The sequence below is a fragment of the Natator depressus genome, chromosome 3, assembly GCF_965152275.1.
Source record: "Natator depressus isolate rNatDep1 chromosome 3, rNatDep2.hap1, whole genome shotgun sequence".
Lineage (NCBI taxonomy): Eukaryota > Metazoa > Chordata > Testudines > Cheloniidae > Natator > Natator depressus.
This window is the reverse complement of record NC_134236.1, coordinates 150,323,012-150,333,729: the sequence shown is the minus strand read 5'-3', so window position 1 is coordinate 150,333,729 and position 10,718 is coordinate 150,323,012. Positions and strand designations below refer to the sequence as shown.

Genomic DNA, 10,718 nt, shown 5'->3' with positions numbered 1-10,718 from the left:
ATGGGGCACAAGGAGTCCCTGGGCCATGCACAGGCCCCCCCCAAGTTTTGCGTTCCCCATGGTTTTAGGAAACACAGACCAAAGAGCATCAACACCTTTGTGAACTAAAGAGCTGTACTGGTAATACACAGACAATGAAAGCAGAGAAATCAACACAAAATGATACACAGCTTAATACAATACATTGTGCAATCAACAGACGTAAACATTCCCTTCAGCAAGACATTCCTCCTCCTCCCCCTGGAGCCAGTGGGAGAGCACAACTTGGGTCAGCCCCTAGCCCTAGGCCAAGTTTTCTACCATCCCTTTGATACTAAGGCATTCCCTGCCCCACATGATCAGACTGAACCCCCTTCCACTCCCCCCACACTAGGGATGAGCAGCTCTGACGCACACAAAGCAGGGTACGTACAGGGCTTTGTCCTCTGGGTTCCTGGCCTTTCAACTCCGATCAGATCCTTTAGGGCATTTCAAAGCAAGCCACGGGTTCCCGAGCCCGGAGGAGCAATGGGGGATAGGAGAGTCTTGAGCCAGAGAGGGAAGAGGGATAAAACCTTTTCCCTGCAGCAGGGAAGCAGTAGTGAGGTGCTGGTGCTTCCCTCCCACAAGAGAGTGGGAGGTGTGGTTCAGTGCATCCAAAAAATACATCTCCTTGTAAAAAATACAATCGACTAAAAGCAAAGGAAATTGGGGCAATGGGGAAAGCAGGCAGCATCTCTCAAACCGCCTGCAAGCAATTGGGTTTCTTCTGCACCCTGGGTTTTCAGGACCAGGTAAAGGCGAATGGAGGCCTAGATTATCCATGGTGTATTCCCTGCGGGACGTCTCCATCCCCACAAACAGGGAGGGGCCAAGGCCCTCAGTGGGGGACACACCCTTGAGGCTGCAGAAGACACAGTAAAGGACCACAGGAAAAGGAACAGGCTCCAAGGTGGCCTGTTGGCTTCTTGCTGGCATCATGGCTGCCTTGGGGGGTCGGGGAAATCAGCAGAAGCACCAACACTTAAATACATGGTTTTAAAAGCCGACAGTGTGAAGGCTCCGAAGCGAAGCTACTGGAGGCACCATCTTCCCCATTGCTCCTCATGGAGGGGCCGTCAATAAATATAAAGTAGCCAATAATTAGCTGCATGGGGGGGCTGCTGCCCTCTCCAGGAGAAAGGCTGCTCTTAGGCCAGGTGCCACATTCTGCCAAGGCTTTGGAGCACCTGGGACTAAATTCTGCTAAGGGATTTGAGTCAGAGCCACATCCTGCTCTTGGATGGATTGGCAAACCTTCCCCTTGGCTGCTACAGGGCACAGGGAAAGTAGGTCTGACACTTCCTCAGCCACCTTTCTGGAAAGGCCACACACCCTGAGCTTGCAGGAGGCAGTATTCTAAATACGCCAGGTCTCTTCTGGGCTCAATAGGGGGATACCCAAATACAACATGGGCTCCCACCATCCTCCAAAGTTGAGAGCTTAGTCTCCCCATGCAATGACGGTCCAAGGACAGCATTAGCCCAAGGCTGGGCAAGCTGTGACGATCCCCATTCTGCAGCCATCAAGCCTGAACGTGCGGATCCACGTTACAAGGCACAGCAAAGAAACCACCCATGGTTAAACTCATTCACACCAAGCAATTGGGGGATTAACAGACAGATGCCTGGCCACCAACTGATCCTGCAGATGCGGAAGGCTGCGCGCTCGGAAAGCAAGGCCTATGAGCTCAGGGTGAAAGTCACCCTGTGCATCACTTGAGCCCTATGAGGCTCACAGATCTTAAGTGATGCCCAGTCCTTGCGCTGCCCCTGGTTGCAAGATGAATCTCACCCACCAACTTCTACTTCTGCCAGAGCTGAACTCTCCACGTCCTAGGATACAGACCCATTCATATCCTGCATTGGCATGGGGAGGATGGAGGGGGGATGAGAATCTGAAAGGCTGCCTCTAGTTTCCAGGAGACCCACAGCTTTCTTTAAGGCACAGTCCAGGTAACCCCCCAGTCAGCTTTTCCCTTATTGCCAACCTGTGTAAGAAAAAATAAGTGACTTTGCTGCGTGGACCAGAGCAGCCAACTGCCTATTAACTTCTAGTCCAGTGGGAGACCAGGCCAGAAGTGTTTCTGAAGCCCAGCACGAAGTTAAAACAGGCAATGAGGGCAGCCCTGCTCTTTGCGGGGACTTTGTGTACATGACATGTAGAGGGCCCAGCACAGAAATGAGTCATGATTTCTGACTGCGATCTGCTGAAACACCGATGTCCTGCTTGCCATGCTAGAGAGTCCCAGGTTTGTGTCTTCGCTACAGACATGGCTCCAGCTCTGGACCAGACATGGGGGGGGGGGGGGGTGTTTGAAAGCCTGTTTTAACCAGGAAAGATGGGTTTCCCCTACAACAGGCCTGGTTGTGGGATTGGATTTGACTAACCAGCATGGTCAGAGTCAAGGTCTCCTTCCCACATGACAAGACAAGGACTTTCACAATCTCCTGTGAAAAACTCCAACACCCAAAGGCCTGCAGCCTTCCCCCTTTTGCTTTCATCCCTGAACACAGAGGGAGGGCCATTGTTAAAGGGAAACTGAGGATGGTTTTGAGCACTGAAAAAGGCAAAACATCTCAGCATTGTCCTAGGGCAGATTCATGAGCTCACACCTAGGCTGCTGGCTTGGAGTTAGGGACCTCCTGCCACGAGGACTGACTCCCTTCCACCGAGATCCTAGCATCCAGGAACTCCCGACAACCTGCCAAGTGCCTCTGGAGTGGAAGTGCTGGAGCCACTACCAAAAAGTGACCATCCTCGCATGCCAAGAGCCTGCATTTCCCGATGAGTCACCCAGCATTCAGCAAAGGCCCATCGGCTTGAGGCAAAGGAGACAGAGGTGGCTGCTGGCAGCACTGCAAGGCCATTTAAACGCACTCTCCCCCAGCTCATTCCTCCTTGCAGTCCTGTGACCATCCTCCTTTCCTCTTGGTGCTTCCAGGGAACCATACGCAGCCTCCTAATCGCTCCGGCACATGCAGGAGGGGAACCCAGAGAGCAGACGCCTGGCTGTAGTTTGGAGCACTAGGGGGGAAAGCTGCCAGCCCCTCATCCCCAGGAGTGCAGTGGGATAGTACAGAAGAGCATCGGACTTCGGCTCCAGGCATCCCACCTCCGAGGCACCCACAGCCGTGCTGCCTGGGCCAGATACTTATATACACTGCTACTCACAGGCTGGAGCTTTGTTCCACTTCTTCTGAGCATCAAACCCCACCCCCCACCCCCCAGGAATCATTTCTCCTCCACAGAAGGCTGCAGCTCCTGGATGAAAGACTCCCTTCTCCTGTCTCAGTCTCCCCGCTCCAGTCAGTCCCCCAAGATTCCAAGCTGGGGGGTCAGGGGTAGTGCGCCTGGATGAAGGACAGGACTTCCTCCTTCGACAGCTTCTCCGGATCTTGCCTTTTCTGGGAGTCATGCACTTTGACGCCTTCCCCCCACTCCCAGAAGAGACGGCTGAAGTAGCAGATGCTGCAGGCAGAAAGAGGAGGCAGACAGATCAGCACAGCAAACACTGCACGTTGAGAAGGGATGCACTCAGCATAGGCTGCAGAGACTCTTTAGAGACAGCTGGCCTCGGACCACACACGACATGATTCGAGGGGGTAGCGTCAAGGAGGCCCAGGTTATTTGTTTTATCAACCCCGAGGGTTCTTCACATTTTTCTCCGCCCCAACTCCTAACTTTGGCTCTGCAGTGCCGTGCCCCGCCTGCGTCGTCGGCCGCAGAGGCTGAACCAAGGATCTCTGGATATAACCTTGAGTGTCTACTCCCTGCGCTGAAACACCCAGCTCCGTCAGCAAAGGCTGTTGTAGGCTCATCCACTTCGGTTTGTGGCCAGCCACACGAGACGGGGCAGCACCACACCGAGTAGGTGTAGGCTACAGCTAGTAAGAATAGCCATCATTTTGTAGGGCCTACTCAAACAAGCATGTGCTGACACAAACCCAGACACCCCAACACGGCATATAAACTGAAGTGCGTTCCATGGAAACGGCCCTGTTAGTTGCAGCTCTGGTCAAAGCAGCAGGAGGGACAAATCAATGTCCGCTGAGACCGGGAACAATAAGTTAGGGAAACTATGTTTTTCAAGTTCCTGAGAGGGTGAAGCAAACAAGGTAATTTCATTAAAGACTCCGGAAGGGTCAGCGGGCAGAACGGACACAGCAGGGTCTAAGCACTCAGCACACTATGGATATAGCGGGGATGGGGGAGCAAACTAACCCTCACTTTGCCAACATGGGCCACAAGTATTCCTTTTCTTTTTGCGGATACAGACTAACACGGCTGCTACTCTGAAATCTGGAGATACAGTGACTCTCCAGAAATCCGGCCCTCGACTCTTTCCTGAGCATAGACTCTCCCTGACCCATCTGGCTATTAGTCACCCAGTGTGAAACCAGAGCTGCTAATTGCTGCAGACACAGCAGCCTTAGATTCCTACAATTACTGACACTTAATATTCACAGCTTATTTAGGTACGCTGTTCTAACAGAACGATATTAGCATAGCGACAAACGCATGTGTCAGCGGCTAATTACAGACACATTAGTGCTCACTAACTACAAGGCAGAGCATCCATTACAGAGTCACACACAAACCCCTTCCTTGCTTTGTTTTCATAGCAGTGGTTGAGTTTGGTGCTGGAATTCTGCCGGGGAGGCTGAGAGGGACTAGCACCCTCCCCAGTTTGTGAAGCGGAGCCCTCCCAGCACTGGGATTACGAGAGCTTTTTCAGCTAGCTGACAATGGAAAGCCTGAAGGATTCTTAGAGCACAGCTGCAAGCCGAGGAGGAGGCTAGAGGGGTGTGCAGGGAGCCCCCGTTTCACATCAGCCTCTCCAACTGGGACACAATCCAGGGGCCTGTGCAGTTTGCATTTAGCTGCACTGTGCTGAGAAACAGACTCACAAGACTCACTTACCTAGGAGACAATAGCATAATGATATCACACGGTCCCTATTCTCTGAACCTTAAGGGCCAGACCTCCCTGTCTAAGGAACTCCCAGTCTGTCTCCATGATCTACTGACTCCCAGTTACTCTGTTCTTGGAGTCCCAGCTTCCCAGGAACAGAAGCCAGGAGTCTGGAGTCCCAGTTTCCTGCTCTAGAGCGCACACTAGGGTGCACAATGGAAGTGACGGGTTGAGTCTGATGGTCGGGAAGAACACCCAGAGATCCCCTGCTGGGGAGTGCTCAAGTGATACGATCCTGGAGCTTCACGGAGGGTAGCAGGTAATCAAACGCCGTATCCTTCTTTCCCTAGGAGCCAACACGATGCTCCTGTTTCACAGGTCTCCTTCCCATGCCCACAGTGCTGCTCCGGCTTCATGCCCACAGGAGACCCCGAGACAGACAGTGCTTCTTCCTCTGCTACCACTGGATAAAGCTGCCTGGCATGCCCAACACCCCAGTCCACCTGGAGTGCGCTGGGAATGCAGCAGGAACCCACACACACAAGGTTAGACTGTGGAGCTGAAAGCTCCTCTGGATGTGGTGCCCAACACAAAAGTCAGAACTAGGGCTGTCGATTAATCACAGTTAACTCATGCGATCAACTCAAAAAAATTAATCACGATTAAAACAACTGATCTCGATTCATTGCCGTCTTAATTGAACTGTTAAACAGTAGACTACAACTGAAATTTGAAACCTTAAATATTTTTGGATGTTTTTCTATATTTTCAAATATATTGATTTAAATTACAACACAGAATACAAAGTGTACAGTGCTCACTTTATGTTATTATTTTTATTACAAATATTTGCACTGTAAAAATGATAAAGAAATTTTATTTTTCAATTCACCTCATACAAGTATTGTAGTGCAATCTCTTTATCATGAAAGTGTAATTTACAAATGTAGATTTTCTTTTTTGTTACATAACTGCACTCAAAAACAAAACAACGTAAAACTTAAGAGCCTACACGTCCACTCAGTCCTACTTCTTGTTCAGCCAATCCTAAGACAAACAAGTTTGTTTACATTTACGGGAGATAATGCTGCCTGCTTCTTATTTACAATGTCACCTGAAAGTGAGAACAAGCGTTCGCATGGCACTTTTGTAGCTGACATTGCAAGATATTTACATGCCAGATAGGCTAAACATTTGTATGCCCCTTCATGCTTTGGCCACCATTCCAGAGGACGTGCTTCCATGCTGATGACACTCGTTAATTAAATTTTGACTGAGCTCCTTGGGTGGGGGAGAATAGTATGTCTCCTGCTCTATTTTACTTGCATTCTGCATATATTTCATGTTATAGCAGTCTCGGATGATGACCCAGCACATGTTGTTCGTTTTAAGAACATATTCACTGCAGATTTGACAAAACACAAAGAAGGTACCAATGTGAGATTTCTAAAGATAGCTACAGCACTCGACCCAAGGTTTAAGAATCTGAAGTGCCTTCCAAAATCTGAGCGGGACGAATGTGGAGCATGCTTTCGGAAGTCTTAAGAGAGCAACACTCCAATGCGGAAACTACAGAACACGAACCACCAAAAAAGAAAATCAACCTTCTGCTGGTGCCATCTGATTCAGACGATGAAAGTGAACATGCATCGGTCTGCTCTGCTTTGGATCGTTATCGAGCAGCACCTGTCATCAGCATGGACGCACGTCCTCTGGAATGATGGTTGAAGCATGAAGGGACGTATGAATCTTTAGCGCATCTGGCATGTAAATATCTTGCAATGCCGACTACAACAGTGCCATGCGAACACCTGTTCTCATTTTCAGGTGACATTGTAAACAAGAAGAGGGCCGCATTATTTCCTGCAAATGTAAAGAAATTTATCTGTCTGAGTGACTGGCTGAACAAGATTTGAGTGGACCTGTAGGCTCTAAAGTTTTAGACTGTTTTATTTTTTGAATGCAGTTATTTTCTGTACATAATTCTGCATTTGTAAGCTGCACTCTCACAATAAAGAGATGGCACTGCAGTACTTGTACGGGGTGAACTGGAAAATACTATTTCTTTACAGCACAAATATTTGTAATAAAAAAATAAACAGAAAGTGAGCAGTGTACTCTCTGTTCTGTGTTGTAATTGAAATCAATATATTTGAAAATGTAGAAAACATCCACACATATTTAAATACATGGTATTCCATTATTGTTTAACAGCACGATTAATCGTGTGATTAATTTTTTTTAATCGCTTGACGGCCCTAGTCAGAACCTCTTTACAGGGCTCCAGGAGCAGATCTTCAAGAAGCTCTGCCAGTCAGCACCATTACACAGTGTGGCGCTGCCAGGGCAGGGCCTACCACCGTCGCCCAAGTGCAGAGCACTTGCCTGCTGGAAAGGGTGAGGCACACTGCGGCGGCACGGGGCCCTGCTGTGGTATGCTGCCACGCCTCGGCCCCCCTGGTCGACTGACTGCTGGGACTGTACTCACTGAAATGGTGCGATGGATTCGTGAGGGAGGTCGTACGTCGACTCCTGGGTCGTCCTGTTATAGAAAAATTTCCTCTTGGAGTTTTTGCTGAACGCCATTGTCCAAGGATCTAGGGGCAAAGCCACAGGGAACAAACAGAGGGCGGGACCAGAATGGAAGCACGTCAGATTGGGGGTGATTTGAGAGGCCAGCTTGACATTCCACTCTTTTCTCCTTTCAACCCCCCAAAAGCCCTGTGTACCCAAGCTGCGGTCAATTCAATGAGGCACACACCCTGCACTCCCAGGCCAGCCTGAGCTAGTTCGGAGAGTGATCTTTCCAGCTACGAAATCTGTGATGGCAAAAACCAGTCAGTATGCATGTGACTGAACTGAAACCCCAGAGCAGCTACTCAAACCACAATGGGGGCAGCGGACCCATCTTCATCCCAATGCTGCCCGATCCAACCAGAACAGGACCTGGGCCAAATTCAGCACCGACTTCCATGGAGTTACACCAGGCAGAGCTTGGCCCTGTATTTTTAAAGAACAAAATTCCTTCCTTTTCCTGAAAATGGTGAGGAAAAAAGGCTTGCAGAGCTCTCCCTACCATTCACAGTCCTAACGATGTAGAGTCCTGTGGGCACAAAGTGCCGGTCGTCCCGGCCCGTGTAGGACAGCCGTGGTATTCCGCCTGAGCTCTTGATGATCTTCATCTCTAACCTGAGTGCCAAGAGAAGGGAGCGTGGAGGAGTTTACCCGAGGACACACACGCACTTCAGAGACAGCTGCAGTGGAATTGGATAGCACTGCATATAGCAGAACAAACCAATAGGCCACTGGTCAGTTCTCCATGCGTCTCCCCGCCAGGGCTAGGGAAAAGAAGCCAGAACTGTGTGTGTGCACAGAACGTCAGCCAGGGAGCCAGTGCTGGAACAAGGGCCATGTCAGTGATTTTCAGTATTTAACCAACCAGGGTTTCCATTACAGGTACAATCAAACGGCAAATCTGTCCGCTGGCAACCACAAGTGCAGCTTTCCCCTGGTGCGTGACAGGGCAGGAGGGGAATGGACCTCTTTGGGCCTGGGAACAGCTATCAGTGTGGGAGGCTGCAGACCCGGCTACAAGGCTAAGCGAGCTGCTTCCCTCTAACACAGCGAAGCCCCGCATTCTGCTCCGGAACAGACTAGCCTCTGCAATGCAGAATTAGCAGGGTGACTGTCTGACCCACAAAGAACACCCCAATGGGTGACCGTGGGCTCTGCTACAGGGGTTCACTCCCAGGTACTTGTCTTGCAAATAACAATAGATCCCTCTTGTCTCTGCGTGGCAGTTGCGAACACTGACTTGCTATGAAGCGTCTCACTGTTTCTAATCACTTACCTTACAAAAATCTTTTCCATCTCCTCCAGTCTGTACACCTCCTTCACCCTGGGGGAAGAGAGAGAGACGCACACACTCAAGGGTTGGCACTGCGGAGCTAGCGGCTACGATCTCAGGGCGAGGCAGTGAATGTGGCAAAGGTTCACCGTGCTCCTGAATCTTAGCCCCTGACACATGGTTCGTCCCAGCTCAGGAATTGGACACCTGTACATTCACGGCTCAGTCCCCATAGGCAGCATGCAGGGTCGCTGTTCTGCTGCTCAGAAGCCAGCCCACATTGTTTCACACAACCACCATTCTACACAGCTTGGGGATCTAAGAGATCTTTTGCTAAAGCCACACAGAGAAACCTTTTTACAGAAGGGCAGTTCCCCCAACCCCACCCACCTTCTGTGCCCCCTTCCCATATGTGGCTAAAAGCATCAGGCTTACTCGGGCAGAGTTTTAAAGCCCTTCAGAAGCAGCAGTGCGGGAGCCTGTTGGAACCCGTGGGCACTTCTGACATTACAGCCTGTTCTTTTCCCCATCAACACCTCGGGCTCCCCCAGCTGCAGTTCCTGGATGTGTGTTGACATTAACTGAGATCCACTTGTTCTCCATCTCCAAGCCTCCTGCCCTTGCTGCCCCGCCCCTTCTCCACATATTACCCTGCCCTTCCATCTTCCTATCCCCTTTCCATATCTCCCCCCACCAAACAGCAGAACAGAACTCACCCAGGAAATAGCAAGAGGCTTAAAGGGGAAATGACAGGAATAAGGCAGCCATTTTAAGGCCTCCCCCAATGCCTGCCCTCCCTTTTTTAAGCAATTTGAGCCAGCCAGCAGTGCACATGGCTAAGTTGGGGAGCTGTGTCACTGTTCCCCTCCACCTCCAGCCGCTTCTTGTTCCAAGCTAGACTCTATGTTCTTTGGGGGCAGGGACTGTCTTCCTAGGTGTTTGTTTGATGCCCAGCACCATGAGGCCCTGCTCCTTTCGGGGCTTCTGCACAGTACCAAAATAAAACTAACAAGTAAAGATGAAAGGTCAGCAAGCAGCCAACAGCTGGAGCACTCTATCGGTACCTTTCTCAGGGGTGTTTCCTAGCAGCACATGTGCTTAGCCCTGTACCCAAGGCCTTATTTCAGACTTTTAGCGATCAGACCTGTAGTCCTTGTCTGTACTAGGGAACAGCCCTGATTCAGCCATCAGCGGTCAGCAGCGTAGCTGCACCTACGCTGACCCGTCAGTGTAGACGGGGGCATGTTGTGGTTTGGGCCTTAACTGGGCCTTAGCTCAACTACAAGTATGCATGTGAGATTAGCACCAGCTACTCATGGGATGGAGAAAGCATGAATGTCTGATCTCCAAAAGGTTAATCTTAGAGTACCTAAAACATCCAGCCAACAGCATCATCTCCAAGATGTAAAGGGCCACTTGCCGCCTTCTAGCAAACATGATGAGACTATGAGCTCTGGCTATATCTTGTGTAGGCCTGGGAGCGGGCCAGGCTACGTTTCATGTCTTCCTCCTCCAGCAAACTGATCCCAAAGCCCCAGCAGTCCCAAGATGAAGGGGGATGCAGAAGGAGGGGTCACTCACCGGATGGGGTTCATATCCGGCCGGCTAGGCTTAGAAACGGCTTTGACAAACTTCTCCGCTAGCTGAATCCTGAACAAATGGGAAAGAGAATTCTGTGCTTTAGCTGCAGCTCTGGTGTGTTGGGTAGGTGCGGCTTCCTTGGGACAGGAGGGAGGGAGGGAGTGAGTGCCAGTGAGACCTCTACAGCCCAGGCTGACACCCAACCATACTCAAACTGTCGGCTCACCCAGCGCTCCCAGCTTGGTGTCCTGCAACTAGCAATTATGCAGTAGGGATGGTTCCCCATAGGCTCTGCTCAGCAGACCTAATCTAGTAACAAATTCAGTAATGAATCCATGTGCTGATGAGCCCATTCATG

At 50.5% G+C, this 10,718-nt stretch overlaps 1 protein-coding gene across 1 annotated transcript in view; it reads right to left on the bottom strand.

Moving 5' to 3' along the window:
* Nucleotides 1–190: 190 nt before the first annotated feature.
* The window catches only part of CMTR1 (cap methyltransferase 1), a 57,011-nt gene continuing 46,483 nt past the window's right edge, over nt 191–10,718 (bottom strand). Inside the window, exons 20-24 of the mRNA XM_074949093.1 lie at nt 10,361–10,429; nt 8,783–8,830; nt 8,009–8,121; nt 7,421–7,529; nt 191–3,489 (exon numbers count right to left, since the gene is read on the bottom strand). Of these exons, the coding sequence (XP_074805194.1) occupies nt 3,357–3,489; nt 7,421–7,529; nt 8,009–8,121; nt 8,783–8,830; nt 10,361–10,429 (472 nt within the window). The 3' untranslated portion in view covers nt 191–3,356. The remainder of the gene's footprint in view (nt 3,490–7,420; nt 7,530–8,008; nt 8,122–8,782; nt 8,831–10,360; nt 10,430–10,718) is intronic.